This window comes from Eublepharis macularius, chromosome 4, assembly GCF_028583425.1.
Source record: "Eublepharis macularius isolate TG4126 chromosome 4, MPM_Emac_v1.0, whole genome shotgun sequence".
Classification (NCBI taxonomy): Eukaryota; Metazoa; Chordata; class Lepidosauria; order Squamata; family Eublepharidae; genus Eublepharis; species Eublepharis macularius.
This window is the reverse complement of record NC_072793.1, coordinates 101,457,763-101,477,014: the sequence shown is the minus strand read 5'-3', so window position 1 is coordinate 101,477,014 and position 19,252 is coordinate 101,457,763. Positions and strand designations below refer to the sequence as shown.

Sequence of the window (19,252 nt, the reverse complement as noted above, 5' to 3'; positions counted from 1 at the left end):
GTCAGAGATATAGCAGTGACGTGATCCAGCGCCCGCACTGGAATCACGGAGAGACAGCAAGGGGGCTGGGATGGGGCTGGCGCGCGCGCACCCTTGGGTTTGAGGGGCTAGCTTATATACTTTCAAATTACCCAGGGGCTGATGCCCCTGTCAGTGGTTCTCACAACTTAAATCAAAGGATTTGAGGCCATCGGAACAGCCTTGTTTGGACAATGTTTGAAATCTGATTGATCTGTAATGACACCCTTTTGGGAGAGGGGATGGGGAGAAGGAAGGGGAACCGGGCCGTTTGCTCGTTCCCAGGGTCATCCTGGTGTCTTCAAGTCCGGAGTGCAAAGGTTGCTTTGATGTGCGCTTCTTGATTGCCCTGGCTGTCTGATGATCAATCTCCATTCTGGATAGGTGTTAAGAAATGCAGAGGAGAGCGGGATTCTCTCGCTGCGTACGTGGTCCGCTCGCTTCTTCGAAATGGCTTCCCAAAGCAGGCTGTTCCCCTCGGCTTCTTGGCTGTTCTGAGAACATGGCTGTCATCTGGGCACGGCTAGGGCTTACCAGCAGACTGTCTGGCAGTGAGGGCAACCTTGGTACCCAGCCCGTGGGAGGCTCCCAGCAGGAGCTGGCCAGGGGATGCCTGGTCAGACCTGCTGAAGATCTTTCCTGGCTGGCATCTGGCTGCTGGCAGCGTGGCTGGAGCCCAGGGTAAGGCAAGCTCTCATGGCAGGCAAGAGAGCAGCGTTTAAGACACAGTCCGTGGTTGGCAACAGGGCAACATCACACAGGAGAGTCCAGATATAAGCTTGAGCAGGGCAGTGCCACCCAGGGTCCTGAGAGCAATTGTCCAGGAACTGTCAGTCTGTTGCAGCATCAGATATGAAACTGACACGTGTATTAGAGGCACACATGCAGGGCAGTCTTTTAGTATAGAACCCAGACCCAGTTCGTTGCTGGCCTCTGGCGGGAGGGGGGGCTGCTCAGTAACAATTCCCCAAACCTGGCTTGACGAGATCTTTTTAGAAAGATCACATCCAAAGAGCCTTAGGATGTCACATGGATGGGAAGGTGTGCATTTTTTTCAGGTCCTGCCTACATTGGTGCCATTTTCCTTACTTCAGTCCTGCTGTGGCTATTTTCATGCCCCATCAGAAGAATCTTTTAAAAAATTGGTAATAGCTATAACACTATAATATTATTACATAATGGATTTACTGCAACAATGTACCAGGTCCCAGCTTTCACTTTTTACAAAGGCAAGTCTTTAGCCTTTTTGTTGCAGTTGCAAGGGGAAACATAACCGGTGGACATTTCTCCAGCCAAAAGTGCTAGGACTTACTTTGGTTACTCAAAAGAGCTGCAATTCTTGGCTATACAGAGTGTAGTGATACACTTCTTATCTTTTCAATCCATTCCCAGATCATGCAAGAGATTCTCTTTCATGTGTGGCATCTTTTTCCCTCTCCACCAACTCCCCAAATGACCCTTTCCCAACTGTCATTCTCCTTCATCTGTCATTCATGCCCTCAGCATCTTCCATCTCCTAGCAAGAACCCCTTAACAGCCTGATCCACCCACTTCTGGCTGTGTTCTGTATAAGGTTCACTAACACAGAGCCAGGCACAGAAATAAGATTAGAATGTGAAGGGACAAACAACATCTACTGAACTTACGAAGCTGTGTCAGACCACTGGTCAATCTAACTCAGTATTGTCTGTACTGACTGGCAGCAGTTTCCATAATCTCTCAAGTCTTCTACTTGAGTCCCTTTACTATAGATGCCAGGAATTAAACCTTATACCTTCTACATCCAAAGTATATGTACTATTAATGAACTATAACCCCTCCTATAACCTATTTCTTTCTTTTCTTAGACATCACCCATACACAAATCAACTTTTCACAGAAAACTGCTCTCCAAGCTAATGCAAATCTTTTCTAACGCCTGTGGCACGAGTGGAATTTAATGTTACATCTCAGTGGACTATACATAATGTCAAAAGTCCCCAGGTCTGGGCAGTTAGCATATACACACACACCCCGATCCAGTGCCAAATATTTACGTGAGACTTGTAGACAGTCATTGCCAGTATTGGTGAGCTGTTTCAAATGAGTAGCTGGCTGTGTTTGAGGGCTGAGAAACACAAAATGGAGTTCTGTGGCATCTTAAAGTCTAAAAATTTTATTATGACACAAGTTTTCATGTACTAGATGCATAAAGTTGGCAGATGACCCACACAAAGTGTGTGAAGAGTCATGCTAGAAGAAAAACTTCCCTACCTCTTCTTCCCTGCAGCCTCTTTTGCCCTAAGAAATTATGCTTCTTTATTTCAGTAGATCCAATGGAACAGTGTGAGGAACAAACTGGGAATCTGCCGTAGAACATGAAAATTGGCAAAAATCACCTTCTCCTCCTCTGAGAATAGAAAAGCTATTCCATTGGAGGAACTGCAGCTGCACCAACATAACAGCACCATAAGGCCCAAGGCAGTGTTTTGGCCCCATAATTACATTTTTTCTCTATATCATAAATATAATGTGAGAAAAATGAAATGTAAAATCATAAACAATGTTTTCTATCTACAGATCTGCCAAACAAATATCACACTCCATGCATCCAACAAAGTGTGCTCTAGAATACGAAAGCTTATGCTGCAATAAACCTGTTAAAACTTTAAGGTGCTGCAAGACTTTTTGTTTATTGCCATTATTGAGCAAGAAAAACAATTGGCCTGAGACTTGGTAGCAGGTGTTTCTTCATTATCCTAAAATCTTCTTAATATTGTTTGGTTACAGATTTGCAGCCTAGTGCTGATGGCCGGAGGCCGCGGGCGCGATGACAAACAGAGACCAGACACACGGCTGGAGAGAAAAACAGGCCACAACTTTATTAACACAGCAGGTAAGGAGCGAAGGCAGTCATCTGGATCGGATCCCCATGCATCGGCGGGCCCGCCTGCCAAGCCGATGAACCCCTCCCCCCTCAGACCCCAGCTGAGGGGGGGACCGGAGGAGTGGCATTAAGGGAGGAGATCATCTGGGTGTACACCCCTGCATGATTCCCCTGCCACCTGGAGATGAGTCCGACCTGGCAGCCCCCGAGCTGGGCATGCACCTCCGTGACTCACCCCAAGATTCCTTATGGGAATCCCCTCAACAGGAACCAGGGCGGAGGCCCTGGCTCCCGCAAAATGAGATCCGATCCAATGACCAACCGCCAACAGTTGTGACAAGGAAAAAATGAAAGGACCACTGTCCCCCCCCGGTCCGCTGAACAACGGGAGTGGTGGGTGGGATTCGCCGCCCGACGCCGAGTGAGGAGGGGCCCGGCAGTTGCCTGCTTAAATTCCTGGCCGGCGGACCAGAGGGAAGACTCCCTCCCCGTGGTCCGGCAGCCGGCCTCGCCCCGGCCCCTCCCCCAACGGCCGCGATTGGACGTCGGGGATTCAAACTGATTGGCTGCCGCCGTCCCAGCCCGGGCCGGCCGGCAGCCAGCCACCGCGCCTTCTCCGCCCTCCGGCCCCGCGGCAGCAAACCGAGCGCCCGGTAAGTCGGGCGCTCGCGCTTGCAGCCTAGTGCTGATGGCCGGAGGCCGCGGGCGCGATGACAAACAGAGACCAGACACACGGCTGGAGAGAAAAACAGGCCACAACTTTATTAACACAGCAGGTAAGGAGCGAAGGCAGTCATCTGGATCGGATCCCCATGCATCGGCGGGCCCGCCTGCCAAGCCGATGAACCCCTCCCCCCTCAGACCCCAGCTGAGGGGGGGACCGGAGGAGTGGCATTAAGGGAGGAGATCATCTGGGTGTACACCCCTGCATGATTCCCCTGCCACCTGGAGATGAGTCCGACCTGGCAGCCCCCGAGCTGGGCATGCACCTCCGTGACTCACCCCAAGATTCCTTATGGGAATCCCCTCAACAGGAACCAGGGCGGAGGCCCTGGCTCCCGCAAAATGAGATCCGATCCAATGACCAACCGCCACCAGAGCCCCCCCTCTCCCCAAGGAGGGGGGGGGCTCCCGCCAAAGCTCCTACCGCCGCAACCACTCGAGCAGGCCATCTCTCAGGTCCTGAAGCCAAATGTCGTGGCCCCAGCTGGACAGGTGCACCCCGTCCGGGCGGAACAGCGCCTCCAAGCGGAAGGAAATGTCCGGGTGTGGGATGAGTAGGCCGCCAGCTGAAGAAATGTAGCGCCCCATGGCGCGGGCCACCCGCTGTCGGATCCCGTCCACCTTTTCTGGGTTACGCGCAAAGCGCCAACAGCGCCTCTGGAGCAAGTCTGACCACAAAAAGAAGGTCCGAGGGAACAATCCCCTTAGATAGTCCAGGTCGGCGCACATCGCCCGCTGCAGGTCCGGGCCTTCCCGTCTGCCCAGGTCGTTCTCGCCCAGCTGGATGATCAGCGCGTCAGGTGGGCCCTCCCGGCGGGCCTGTTGGACCAAGGTGGGGGCCAGCGTCTCCCATAGCATACCCCGGGTGCCGATCCAGCGAATCGCGACGTGGCCGTCCAGCCCGAGGTGTCTTCCCCATCCCGATGATGCAGCATATTTCCCGGCCCAAAACACGATGCTATGGCCGCAGATCCAAACAGTCCTCCGCTGACCTGCAACAAATTGAAGCACAGACACAACTTAGTGGGAGAGCACTCGAGAAGGGCGGATGTAGGTGCGAAAAGCCCCGGACCGCCAGCGGCCCACCCGCTGGATGGCGTCGGGGGGAAGGCCCAGCTGTGCTGCCGACGTGGCTGCACCGATGCGAAAGGAGTGGGAGGCAAAGTCCCTCGGTGGGAATCCGGCAGCTTGAAGGCATGCCCTCAACAGGGCAGCGAACTGGTAGCGCGTGAGGGGGGTACCGTCCTTGTGTACCAGGAAGGGACCGGAGCACTGAGGCCGACCTGCCACGAAGGATCGGACAGCCGCGACGGGACAGGTTGCACGATCCCGCGAGGCCCGCAGGAGGACAGAGACCCCCCGGCCTCGCTGATCGGTTTTGGATTGACGTATTGAGATGGCAACCGTGCGTCTGGAGAGCACCAAATCACCAGCTGCGAGGGCCCTGCCGGAGGAATCCCAGCGAGACCCCGCCACCAGCTCGCTGACCCTGAAAGCTCCAAAAAATGCTAGGGTGAAGGCCGCTCGGATGAGCCGCCCTTCGTAGGGGGACCAGCAGATGCTGGGGACCTCCCGCAGAATAGCCCGCAAGGTGGGCAGCGTAATAGGCCTGCGCTGGTCAGGCATCCGTGGAGAGACCCTGCCCCACCCTTCTATGGCCTTCCGGGCCTCAAAGCAGTCACAGGGGTCAGGGAGACCCGCGGCCTTGCTGAAGAAGGAAATAGCGGACAGCTCCCGTCGCATGGTTCCTGGGGCAAAACCGGCTCCTCGCAGGTGGGCAAGGTATCGTAGCACCGATGTTTTGGACGCCGGCCAAGAGCCCTGCCCTTCATCCTTCGCCGCGAACTGGAGGAAGCGCGCCACCGCCTTGGAGTAAGCCCGCAGAGTGGCGGGTGCCACGGAGCAGAGGATCCCCTGTGTCACGGTGTCTCGCCAACTTGCCACAGGTCCGGTGGGAATGGGTCGGGTGTGCGGGAGGCCCCGGGTGCCAGCGTGAAGAACCTCTCCATCTGGAAGCGAGACAGCGCATCTGCCATGCTGTTATCCGCACCTGCTACGTGACGGGCTGAGAAAGAGATGTTAGCAGCAAGACAGCACAACACGAAGCGGCGGACCAGCCTCATGACCCGGTCGGATCGGGAGGACTGCTTGTTAATGACCCGCACGGAGGCCTGGTTGTCGCACCAGAACAGGACCTTTTTATCCCGGAGCTCCTCCCGCCAAATTGTCACGGCCACCAGAATGGGGAAGAGCTCGAGGAAGGTCAGGTCCCGGAGGATCCCAGAGGCAGCCCAGGAGGAGGGCCAGCGCTGCGCACACCATCTCCCCCTGAAGTACACCCCGAACCCCAAGCTGCCGGCTGCGTCGGATTGAACCTGCAAGTCAGAACCCGGGGAGAGGGACCCCTGCCACAGAGACACCCCGTTGTATTTGGACAGGAAATCAAGCCACACCCTGAGGTCCTCCTTTAAACCTTTAGAGAGACGTATGTGATGGTGTGGTGCCGAGGCCCCTTTGCAGGCACTGGAGAGACGGGCACAGAAGGCCCGGCCCGGGGAAACCACCCTGCAAGCAAAATTGAGGTGCCCGATGATAGACTGTAGCTCCCTCAGGGTGCACTTCTCCCGCAGGAGAGTGGCGGCAATGATCTCCCGCAGGCGGCCCAATTTCTCTTGGGGGAGGCGGGAGAGGCCAGCCTCAGAATCGAGCTCTATCCCCAGGTAAGTAAGGCGGGGGGAGGGCCCCTCGGTTTTCTCCCGGGCTAGCGGGACCCCGAGTTCCTCCGCCAGGTCCTGGAAGATCCTGAGGCGGATGGCACAAGTGTGTCCACCAGGGGGCGCCATAATGAGGAAGTCATCGAGGTAATGAGTAATGTGGGGGGACCCCATGCGGTCCTTGGCCGCCCACTCGATGAAAGTGCTAAATGCCTCAAAAGCCGCGCAGGCCACTGAGCACCCCATGGGCATGGACCTGTCCACATACCATTGCTCCCTGAACTTGAAGCCCAGGAGGGAAAAGTCCTGGGGGTGCACGGGGAGGAGCCTGAACGCGGATTCGATATCGCACTTGGCCATGAGGGCCCCCTGCCCGCAGGATCGCACCAGGCGTACCGCCTGATCAAAGGAGGCATACTTAACGGAGCACAGCTCCTGCGGAATGCAGTCATTGACCGATGAGCCCCGCGGGTAGGATAAGTGGTGGATGAGCCTGTACTCCCCTGGGGCCTTCTTGGGTACCACCCCTAGCGGGGAAATCCTAAGGTTGGGTAACGGAGGGAAAGGGAAGGGGCCGGCGACCCGACCAGCCGCCACCTCCTTGGCAATCTTGGCAGCGACCACCTCCGGCAATTCCCTAGCAGATTTTAGGTTGCCTGAGGTGGTGGCCACGCGGGGGCCCGTGAATGGAATTCGGAAACCCGCCGAGAAGCCATCGAGCAAGAAGGCGGCCGCCAATCTGTTTGGGTATCGTTCCAGGAGGGGGCGGAGGGCTGCTACCAGCACCGGCGTGTGGGCCCGGCCTAGCTTGACATGGCCGGGCCTACTTGCCGCTGCTGCTGGGCTGTGGGGCTGCGGCGGCGGTGGACCCCCCATCCCTATGGGACCCGCTGCTGGAGGGCCTTCCCCCCCGAAAGGGAAGGGTGCCACGGGGGCAAGAGAGACGGGCGTGCGGGGCCCCGCACGACTCACAGCTGTGCTCATAGCGGCACTTGGGCCGCTGGCACCTGCCCAGATTGAACTCCCAACATAGGCCGCGTTGCTTGTCCCGCCGGGGGAACCAACGGGGACCCCGCGACGAATCGCCCTTGGCCCTCATTTGCGGCCCCACCAGCCAAAGCCAGAGCTTCTGGCTGATGAGATCCCACCTAGCCCTTGGGTTGTGAGAGGCCCTCTTACGGAAGGCCTCATCATAGTCCAATGCCGCCGCCTCCCCCGCCAAGGCCTGGGCCCGGAGGACATTGCTCAAGTGGTTGGACAGGTGCCATCCCCGCTCAGGGTAGGCAATCTGCACGACCCCCATATATACGGTGAATCCCTCTAACCAGTTGCTGAAGGTGCGCTCTGCCACATCCCTCTTGGGCCCCTTTTTGTCCCGCTTAGAAGGCGGGCCACAGCGCCCATCCTCTGCCTCCGGCCTGAGGAGGGAGAAGAGGTCGACATAATACCCGTCCAAAATGCGCTCTCGGACCTTGCGGGACAGGTGGATCCCAGGGGGATCCTCCTCATCCCCAAAGGAACCAGAGGGGGGGGCGTCAGTCCGGTCCTCGCCCCAGACCCCGGAGGGGTCGTCCTTTCCTGTTCCCCCGCCCCTGCGACGCAAGGCCCACCCTGGGAGACCTGGGATGGAAGCGGCGGCGTCCCAGTAATCCTCCCTGAGGGTCTCTTCCCCAGAGGAGGTGGACTCACCTGTGGATCCCTCGCTGTCTGACTCCTCGTGTCTCCTGTGGCCTCTGCTGTTCTTCTTGGAGCCCTTCCTCCTTTTGGCAGGCCGCAACCGGCTGTGGCTGGAGCTCCTGGAACTGGAGCTTGAAGACCTCTGCGCCCGGCGGCCCCTGACCGGGCTGCCCGCTCTCTTCTGGCTGCGCCTCTTCTCAGGGACCTCAACAGGCTCTGGGAGGGGCACGGCCCCCCCAGGCCCGGAGTTCCCCAAGCTCTCCACACGGGCCGTGAGGAGTTCCAATGCCCGGTTGATGCTCTGGAGGGAACCTGCTGTGCCCTTGCTGTTCGAGGGCCCCTTTCCCTTTGCAGCCTTTTTTTGAGAGGGGCGGGGACGAGCCCTCTCAGCCTGCCTATGGCCCTGTGCTGCTGCCCGCTGCTGGCTGGGTGAAGGGAGGGGAGCTCCCCCGCTTACCTGCTGGGGGACCCTTTTCGCCCGCTCCCCCTTTTTCCCATCAGTGGCGTTGGCTTTGGCCTTGCCCTTGTCTCCCTTCTGGGCTGGCCCTGCCCTCCCGTGGGCTCTGGGGGTGATTTTCTTATTTCCCCCCCCTTTTGCCCCCGACCTGGCCACCCCCGCCCTCTTGTTGGGTGCCATGGCCTAGAATCGCAGCGATGTGGGAGCGGGAAACGAAAGCCTGCCCCTCCCCCTGCTGCGCTGAAGCTCCGCTGTTGCCTTCCTCCTCTCCGCGCCGCGCCCCAGGCTCAGCTTGCCCCTGGGACGAACGGCCGCGGTGCTCCCACCTGCCCCTGGACTCGGCCGAGGGCAGGGAGCCGACTGGCGTGGGGCTGGGTGCCGGGCAAGTAAGGCTCCGACGAGTTTCTCCGCCGCCGCCTTCCTCGTGCCGCTCGCGTCGTCCTCTTCAGGCTGGGAGTCAACTGGCAGAGGAGCTGGGTGACGAAAGAGAGGCTCAGCTAAACCTCTCTGCACCGCAGCCTCCCTCCGACACGTTGCCCCACGCCGCTCGCTCTTCTGTCCTCCTCGGTGTCTCTGCTCGGAGCTCCTTCCGTCTTCGCCGCCCGACGCCGAGTGAGGAGGGGCCCGGCAGTTGCCTGCTTAAATACCTGGCCGGCGGACCAGAGGGAAGACTCCCTCCCCGTGGTCCGGCAGCCGGCCTCGCCCCGGCCCCTCCCCCAACGGCCGCGATTGGACGTCGGGGATTCAAACTGATTGGCTGCCGCCGTCCCAGCCCGGGCCGGCCGGCAGCCAGCCACCGCGCCTTCTCCGCCCTCCGGCCCCGCGGCAGCAAACCGAGCGCCCGGTAAGTCGGGCGCTCGCGCTATTTGTGCAATTGGTAAAAAATCTGTATCTGTTGCCTACAATGGTTGTTCATTCCATTTATTCTGATATATGAATTTAAAATTGTGGTGTAAATATTGCAACAATAAAAGAGACTCGGGAGCTATTGCATCTCAGACAAGTGGTATCCATTAGGCTTCACTGAGACACAATTTTCTGAATTAAATGATGTCCTTATAAACAAGAACCAGCTTGTTAACCCTGAAATTGCCCTACAACTAGGCTCTTTATTCATATCCCGAGCAACCGTTTATCTAAGCCAAGGACTGATTGAAAAAGTTTGTTTTACAGATTAACGTGCTGGCTGAGTATTCTAAAGAAATATTAACATTTTTTTAAAAAAAACGGATGTAGAAGAGTCTCTTCTGACCTTTCATTTCTCCCTTTTTATGATCTCATACCTTTAAGGACATAGAGATGCACAAAAACTGGTTTGCACTTTTTACTCTAAGTAAAAGCAGGTCAAAATGGCCTTTGGAAGCTAAAGTCAGGCAATTAATAACAATACATAGAGCTGCTGTGGCATAGTAGTTAAGTGGTTGGGTTGTGAATCAGCATTCTACTGGTTTGAATCCCATTACTGCCATGATTTCAGCAGGTGGCCTTGGGTAAGCCAATCCTCTCAGCTCCAACTCCCCAGCTGTATTGCGGAGATAATAATGACACTGACCATGTTCACTGCTCTGAGTGGGCACTAATCTGTCTAGAAGAGTGGTATATAAGCATACCGTTATATAAGCACACTGCTATTACACATTATTTTTTCATTCAACATTTGATAGGCTTTCTTTCACATTTTCATCCTACCCTTCCCTAAGGAGCTCAGGATATAGGCTTGCCACCCCCCTGCTTGGAATCCGACCCCTCTTGCCATCCCCTAGCCCCACTCACCTAGCTGGAGGGGAGGCACGGGAGAAGTGTGTGCACACACTCCTGCACTCCCTTGTCGCACTCTGTGACAGAGGAGTTGCAGGTTGCCCTGAAGCCAGAGTAATTAAAAATTGTGTGTTTTAATTAATCTGGCTTCAGCGTGACTTGTAGCTCCTCTGTTGTACTGAAAAACGACATCATCTTCCAGTGCATCAGGAGAGCATGAGAGGTGAGGAACCTGCTGCCCCCAGGTCCCTGCCCCAGTTTGGCCCCTGGGAACCCTGGCAACCTTATCAGGATAGCATACACACTGTATTTAATCAAATGCAGGACTAGATTTTTTCCAGGTATGTCATTAAAAAAAGGAAAGGGGGGGGGGGAGATCCTGATCTTACATTTAAGTTTATCTCCCGTTTGAATAAAAATGGCAGATCTCCCCTTCCCTTTTTTGTTCTCATAACAGTTCTGTGAGGAAGATGCAGACAAGGAAGAATGGCCCGAAGTAATTTATTTTATTTTTATTTGTTTTATTTGTGTCATTTATAGTTCGCCTTTCTCAGAGACTCAAGGCAGACTACATAGTGTGAAATTAGTTACAATCAATATCAAGGACATTTCAATAAACAATGCCATAGGGTAAATAAATGCAAGTTTACAAAGAGGTAACATTAGAAAAAATCCAATACAGAGTTGAAGAAATGCTGAAACAGAGCATAAGCAATTCTAGACAACAGACAACATAGAACTACTCAGTAGGATCATACTTAAAGCAACAGGTAGTACGTAAGTGCGTGTGTGTTTTATGTGCCATCAAGTCGTCTCCAACCTATGGCGACGCTATGAATGAAAGACCTCCAAAACGTCCTATCTTTAACAGACTTGCTCAGACCAAAGTACGATAGCCTTAGTCTTGTTATTTTAGCTTCTAAGGAGAATTCAGGTTTGATTTGATCTAGTACCCACTTATTTGTCTTTTTGGCTGTCCATGGTATCCACAAAACTCTCCTCTAGCACATTTCAAATGAATCAGTTTTCTTCCTGTCAGCTTTCTTCCCTGTCCAACTTTCACATCCATACACGGCAATGGGGAATACCATAGTTTGGATTATTTTAAGAGCACATACTTAAAGCAACAGATAGGATGTATGGCAACATAGTGGTGAAGTTTATGGTCCCTAACTCATTAGTGAAGCACCTCTTTGAGACCACCTCCCTATAATACAGCCCTCAGATAGGAGTAAAAAAGCCCTTTTGAATAATTCAGTTTTGCATCATTTGAAGAAAGCCAGAAGAGTGGAGGCTCTCCTGACCTCCTCAGGCAGGCTGTTCCATAGGGTGGGGGGCCACAACAGAGCATGCACATGTACAGGCAGCTGCTGATTTTGCCATGTGCAGGATGGTACCTTTCAGGACACCCTGTTAAGATGAGTAAAGCTGCCATGGAGGAACATAGGGAGAGAGGTGGTCCCGCAGATATGCTGGACCAAGGCCATGTGATAACCAATACCTTGAACTGAGCATGGTAGCTGATAGGTAACCAATGGAATGACTACAGGATGGAAGTGATATTCATGCTGCTCACTCTTGATAACAGCTGAGCAGAAGCATTTTACACCAACTGGAGTCTCATAGTTAACTTAGACGGGAGACCTATATATAGTGCATTACAATAGTCAAGTCTTGATGTTACCATAGCATGGATCCAGGTAGCCAAATTGGCCATGTCCAGGTAAGAAGCCATCTTCCAGGCTAGAGTGAGATTGTAAAAAGCATTTTTTTTGCGGCTGCCTTAAGTTGTTTTTCTACTAGTAGCACTAGATCCTGTATAACCTCTAGGAACTTAACTCAGTCTGCAAGGGTCAGATGAACTCCATCGAAAGTGGGGAGTACAATGTCCTTCAAGATCTCTGTCTCCCCAACAAGCATCACTTCCATCTTGTCTGGGTTCAATTTCAATTTGTTCATTTTCAGGCATTTGACCACAGCAGTCAGTTAGCGACCCAAGATTTGTATTGCATCCTGTGGGGACTTGGATAATGAGATATAGAATTGGACATCATTTGCATACTGAAGACATCCCATTCCATAGCTGTGAATGAGTTATCTTAAAGTCTTTTCATAGAGATTGAACAACATGAGAGGTAAGATTGCACCCTGTGGAACCCCGCAAGATAATTCCCATTCTGGAAATTGCCGATCTCTGATGGCAACCCTTTTGAGTCCGTTCCATGAGAAATGATTTAAATCATATCCTTTGATGCCCACTTCTGTCTCTGAATGCCTCAAGAGGATGGCATGATCTACTGTGTCAAAGGCTGCAGATAGATCCAGGAGGACTAATAATGATGCATGGCATTTGTCTATATTCAGACGGAGATCATCCACTAAAGCTAACAGAGCTGTTTCTGTCCCATGACCTAGTCTGAGTCCTGACTGAAAAGGATCCAGAGCACTAATCCAAGAAGACCTCGAGTTAGTCAGCTACTGCTCTCTCAATCATTTTGCCCAGAAAGGGCAGACTAGAGACTGGGCAACAATTGGCCATGTCATTTACGTCTAGGGATGGTTTTTTAATTAGCGGGTGGATAACCATCTGTTTGAGTGGCCAGGGGAAGGTGCCCTGAGTTAGCAACTGATTTACAACAGACCTCAGTGGTTCACTTATGAGGTCCTTACTTGATTTTAATCGCCAAGATGAGCAAGGATCCAGTGAACAAGTAGTGACTTTCAGAGATGTCAGGATACTGTTAAGATCTGTCATTGTAAGTGGTTCAGGGCAGTCCATATGTGAGCCAGATGGTGTATTAAGCCTTTCCTTCATCTCGTCTGTATTACAGCTAACATCCAGATCAGAGCGCATTCGTGCTATTTTATCAGTCAAAGGCTTAGCAAAGGCCTCACAGTTAAGGTTCAGATTTAGGAGTTAGAAGGTGTTGAGGTATGTTAAACAATTGGGATGGTTGTGAACTAGCTGACACAATGGTTCCTGAGAAATAACATTTCTTTGCTGCTTTCATTTCCATTTCATAGGTCCTCCAATGAGTTCTTTAGTAAACTTAGGGTGGAAATATATACTAAAGTTCCAAGGGATGCTCGAGTGAACCTCATTTCATGTGTTCCCCCTCCAACTTTCCATGTACTCACTTGCACAGTCACACTTCAAGTTGCTCTGCGTGAATACATTGACTTGCAAATTGGTAAGTCAAAGGAGCCTAAAGTACTTGTTTTTGCAGCGATCTACCCTCCAGACATACTGGCAGATGGAATCACACAAAGAGAGCTCCCGTGAAAATGACACACATGCACCAAGCAAGAACAGCCTGCATGTGAACTGAGGACCACACATAAAATCCTGCACTTGAGTGTCCCCAGGAAATTTGCAACGTGTATTTCCACTGTTAGTAAACTAGAGTTCCCAACTTCTAAGAGTGGGAACTGGCATTCCTGCATCACACCAGCATGCTAACATCATTTTTGGTAAAAACTGGAAGTGATGCCATGGGACACTCTAGAATTTGCAAAATCCTTGAGCATCCACGGTGTCACTTCCAATTTTTATCGGAAATGTCATCAGAGCACTGGAGCAATGCTGTCGCATGCCCCACCCCACAATTTCCTCCCACTATACTCCTGACAACTCTAACTAAACTCCCCACCACTGCACCTTGTTAATTTGTTTTATTATTTGTATATTGATTTTAGTTTTTGTTTTTATCGATTTTAACTGTTCACCGCCCAGAGCCCCTGGGGATGGGCGGTATATAAATTGAATAAATAAATAAATAGCAGAGTGGGGATTTGAACCTTGGTCACCCCAGTACTCAGCACTGGCTCTATGAAAAGGTGAAGGTGATAGAGCCAGTTTGGTGTAGTAGTTAAGAGCAATGGGACGCTAACCTGGAGAACCAGGTTTGATTCTCCACTCCTCCGCTTGAAGCCAGCTGGGTGACCCTGGGCCAGTCGCAGCTTCCTGGAACTCTCTCAGCCTTCCCCACCTGACAGGTGATTGTTGTGGGGATAATGATAACATACTTTGTAAACTGCTCTGACTGGGTGTTAAGTCCTGCTGCTCTTAACCACTACACCAAACTGGCTCTCTATCTATTATGGATGGGAGGCTGATGATGGGAAAGAGGAGTGATGGATCATTTAACTATTAGTTTATGCCAATTAGAAGTGAGGCTCCAGGCAACTAAAACAACCCTGCTTCCATTTAAGAAATCCTCCAACCTTGATTCGGTTTCGTTTTCTCAGCCATGTCGGACGCTCCTCTTCGCGGGCTCAAGAGGAAGCGCCCGAGCACCCTGTCCGGGCGGCTGATCTGCGAAGATTAGCCCCCAAAACTCCCAGTGAGGGAGGCTGGGTCCGGGACGCTGCGGGAAGAGCCCCCCGGAATCAATGTGGGGGGTTAATTGCCCGTTTGTCCCTACGGAGGCCGGCGGACGTGCGCGGCGCCTTGAGTGCTGCCGAGCCATGGAAAACGGCAAAGAGCAGAATTAGGCGAGAGCCTGCAAGTAAGCGAATCCCTTCTGATACTACAAGCGTACGTGAAGGAGTGGTGGGATCTGAAGCTAAGAAGGCTTGTTCTTCCCCTTTGCTGAGTTTCAGAATCCGGCTGGCGGTTCCCCCCCCCCCTAAAATGGCAACAAAAAAACAAAGTCCTGCCCTGGGCAAGTCAGTTTCGGCTGCCCTAAAGGGAGAGTCGTTGGAGGAGGTAGTGCGGAGGGCGGTTGGTGAAGCTATAAAACCCTTTGTTGACAAGCTGAATGAAACAGATCAAAGGGTGGGCTTAATTGAGAGCGAAGTGAAAACCATTAAGGAAGCAGCGGGGGGGGGGCAGAGAAGTCTGCTCGGGAAAGTGCGTCACTCGTGAAGGCTACGAATAAAGAGTTCAAACTGGTGGAGAATCAGCTGATCGGGCTACAAGTGGAACGAACACAGACAATTTTGCGTCTCCAGAATGTGAAAGAGGAGGAAAATGAGGATTTACGGGGTCTGGTCTCAGAACTATTGGCGACACCCGCGAGGGCAACTAAAGAAGAAGTAAAAAGCGCCATTTTGGAAGTCCGTCGGGCTACTTCAAAATATGCAATGAAGCGTCAGTTGCCTCGCGAGATCATCATTGATTTTTCATCTAAGAGGATCCGGGACACTATCCTATATAATGCATACAATGCGGATTTGGACTTTTTGGGTAATAAAGTTAAGATATTGAAAGACGTCCCATTTCTAGTTCGGAAAAGACGTTTTAAGTATAAAAAGTTCGCAGCTCTTCTGAGAGAACGTGGAATAAAGTACAAATGGTTATTTCCGGAAGGAATCTGGTTCAGTCACAAAGATCAAGCTTTCAAGTTATTATCAGAAGATCAACTAAGGGATTTTGAGGATAAAAATCCGGAATTTCAGTGCACCAAGCAAGACGAAAAGGAGAAGTCTGAGGGGGAGGGGGAGGAAATGAGCACTGCGGCTGCAGCTGCTCAGAGAGAATTGCGTCCGGGACCCAGGAGGGGAAGAAAAATTTAATTTGAATTTAAATTGTAATTTGCATTTAGTAAGGTCAACCACTCCATCAATATAATATAAAGCTTTAACTTTTGAATAATGGCAGTATGAAGGGAAAACATGAAACGTAGTGTTTAGTGTTTGTAGATTACCTTCCCCTTTTTCCCCACCCCCCCCTTCCCTTTCTTTTTTCTCTCCTTTCCTTCCCATCCCTTGTGCTATTGTAGTCTTTTGTAGTTACTGTTTTGTAGGGTATGTATGTATGTAGTAGTTTTGTATGTTAGATATTGAAAAATAAAAAATATTATAAAAAAAAAAAGAAATCCTCCAACCTTGTAGTTAATAGGAGATGAAGAGATAATGTAGATGACACTTATTGGTTCTAATGAAACAATTGAAAACACTGGGCAATGGACAAAGCTAAATTGTTGTTATCAAATGTCTACAATTCCTATCAACTAAATACATGTCAGTTCCTCACTGTAGCCCAGCCCAGAGGAAGAGAAGGAAGGAAATGAGGTTCAGTAATATATGCTTCTCTCATTCTTTTATGGGAAAGGATTGGGAAGAACAGCAGCTAGCAATAGCTCCTCAGAGTAGCCCACAGGAAAAAAAACCGCAAGGGTGAAAGCAAGCTGGTATGAGCTTGTACTGAGCAAAGATAAGAAATTTAAGTCACTTTATTTTCTATCCTTAAAGGAGCCACTTTTACACACACCATTAGCTACACCTCAGTTGCAAACCATGGTGACCTTCAGTTTCATAGCCAGCGTAACCCACTCAAGAGGCACTGGAAGTACAAAGAAGAAGTTTGTATGTTACTAATTAATGGAAAATATACTTCAGATCTCAGTCACATGGGACACTGCAACAATTACAGGGTAAAATTAGAAAATCAGCACATGGATAACTTAATCATAAATAAAAGGAAATAATAGCTATTTTTTGGGGTAAGTAGTAATGGAGATGCCAGATTTCTGACAATTTTATCCACCGTTTATACAATAGATTGCAAGGCATACGGCTGTCACCAGGGTTTCTACTCTTTTCAACACCCACCCAAAGCCAGTTACAATGCCAGTAATTCTAATGAGGAACAGTTGCTTCACTTGCTGGAATTTGGGGAGCAACATTTTGGGCAAAATAAAGCAAAGATCTTTGAAAGGAGCTACAGAAAACTGTTGCAGTATATTGAACTTTTAAAGTGAGAATGTAAATTACTTTTTTCCACACTGTTACTGTAAGTAACAACAATACTCTTAGCATTTACTTACAGCACTTGCACCATAAGAAAAACCTGTCCTGTCCAGTACTATACTTCTTGTCACAATTTTGCTGGGTTTTGATCAGCAATTGATTCAATCATAAATGATCTGATAAACTAATCTTTTAGTAATCATTCATTAATTTTCCATTACTTGCCCAAATTTCCCATGCCTCCAATTTTCCGATTATGTTTAATTGCAATATAATTTCCTTTGTGTTGGAAGCCTCCTTTTGTCTCTTCCTGCCCCCCCCCCCCCGACACTTTCACTCTTGGCTGGTTTTCAGATTTCTGGCTTCTATTTATAAGCAGTTCCCTGCCCTGGGCTCTAAAGCTTCATAAGGCCTAGCTTTACAGAAGTCATTCTTTTTTTTCTTTTTTTTTAAATCTCATTTATAGCCCTCCTTTCTCATCGAGACTGAAGTTTGACCAGACACTATAAGCCATCCAATAAACAATGCAGTAGGACTCAGATTACAGAACTGGAAAATAATTTTTAAAAACTGTCTTAAGGTATGACATACCATAATGCAGACAATAGGAAAGAACTCCTCTTCTGGTCATCTCAAATTTTGATTTTGATGGGAAAAGAGTTGATCTAAAGAATAATTTCAGTGCTATGATGTCTACACAGGACACTGAAGAATGTTAACCACTCAATAGGCATAATGTTGTACAGCCACATATTCAATGTAGCAGCCCATATGCATTCAGCTGCTCAACACCAGTGCAGTTGCCAAGAATTTACATCACTGATTTGTATGCACTATACATCTTTTGTCTTGCATTAAATCTGAGAACCTGTTTATTTTGTGTCATACAGACCCATCCTGGCAGCACCCCAAATTCAACCAATTTACCTTCTTCATACCCAGAACATGCATTTCATGATTCTAGTCCACGGAAAATGATTATTTCCCAGTACTAAGATGAGCCTATCATATGTATAAAATATATGAACCTACATAATAAATACACACAGTATAGTGTAATTATGCACTTGAGATGGAAGTCCTTCAGTTCAGTCTCAGCCTTCCTATGAATTCATCACAGGGGTGATCACTTGGTATAAATAATATGAGGATCGGAACACTAAACTATCTTAAATGGTTGTTGAAAAGAAAATGACTGACAACATGCACGTGAAACACTGAGTCCCGCAGAAAAGAGCTATAGGAAGAATAAATGTTGGGATACACAGGACTGCATGTATTAGCATATGCATGCGTTTTGTGAACATTACCTCCTTGGCATCCGTATTGGTTTGATCCAGGTGAAGAGAGTAGAGTGTGTCTTTTCCTCCAATAAACAGGCGGTCACGATATTCATCGAGGTACAAAGACCGAAAGTCTAAAATTCCTCGGTGACCAAGGAACACGACTGAGCGGTTAGTGGCCAAAAGATCTAAAAGGAAGAAATGAAATCAAAATCAATGGAAACCTGTCAGTGACATTAAAGAAACTGAAAGCACATGTTTCCATGGTAAACCGACATGTATCTGTTCACTTGGGGAAGCTACAGAAGTTTAGGTAGTAGGTACAGCTCAACAAAAGTTGTTCACAATTGAAATCACAGATGCATTGTAAACTGCAAGAAGTGTGGAAAGTAAGCCAACTTTCCTGCATGTTCATCAGTCAATCAATTCTGATTGCATATAGAAACATCCTCCTGTTTTTCATATACATACTACATACCAACAGTGAGAAAAGGGATGAAAAGCATTTTAAGTGGTGTGTGTGAATTCAGCCTTACTCCCCTCTGAAAAATGGGGATTAGGTCTGACTAACAAGTCCCACTATTTTTCATTGTGATTAGCCTTTGCTAGATTTTGCCTGTTATAAATTTATAATCTATATTCTGCTATAGGATTTGGGACCGTTGCTGCATAGCATGTTCCTACTGCAGTTAGAAATATCTGAAAAGGCAGCATGCTCCATGTCCACTTTGTGCGACATGCTGAAACTTTGGGGCAAGGATCTTGCTTTCTTTTCGCTCAGAATTCAGCCAAACAAATTATACTAATTGTGAGGAAACAATAGCTTAACCAGTGGTCACAGACTCTATATAGTGGACCTCAAAATGGACACTAGCTATAGAGTAAACATTGCTAGGAATTTTTTAAGTCCCTTCTCATAAAAATCACAGAACTGGGTCATACCAAAAAGTCCATCCAGTGTAGTCCTCTGCTAAAAGACCACCAAATCCTTCCAGAACAGATCAGCCTTCACCATTTACAGCAACATGTGCCACAAACGATTCAACAAAGGCATGTTAAGCCT

The 19,252-nt window shown here is 49.9% G+C and overlaps 1 protein-coding gene across 1 annotated transcript in view; it reads right to left on the bottom strand.

Moving 5' to 3' along the window:
* Positions 1-19,252, bottom strand: part of SEMA3G (semaphorin 3G) — a 128,353-nt gene that overhangs the window by 49,228 nt on the left and 59,873 nt on the right. Inside the window, exon 2 of the mRNA XM_054977245.1 lies at positions 18,217-18,377. Coding sequence (XP_054833220.1) covers positions 18,217-18,377 — 161 coding nt within the window. The remainder of the gene's footprint in view (positions 1-18,216; positions 18,378-19,252) is intronic.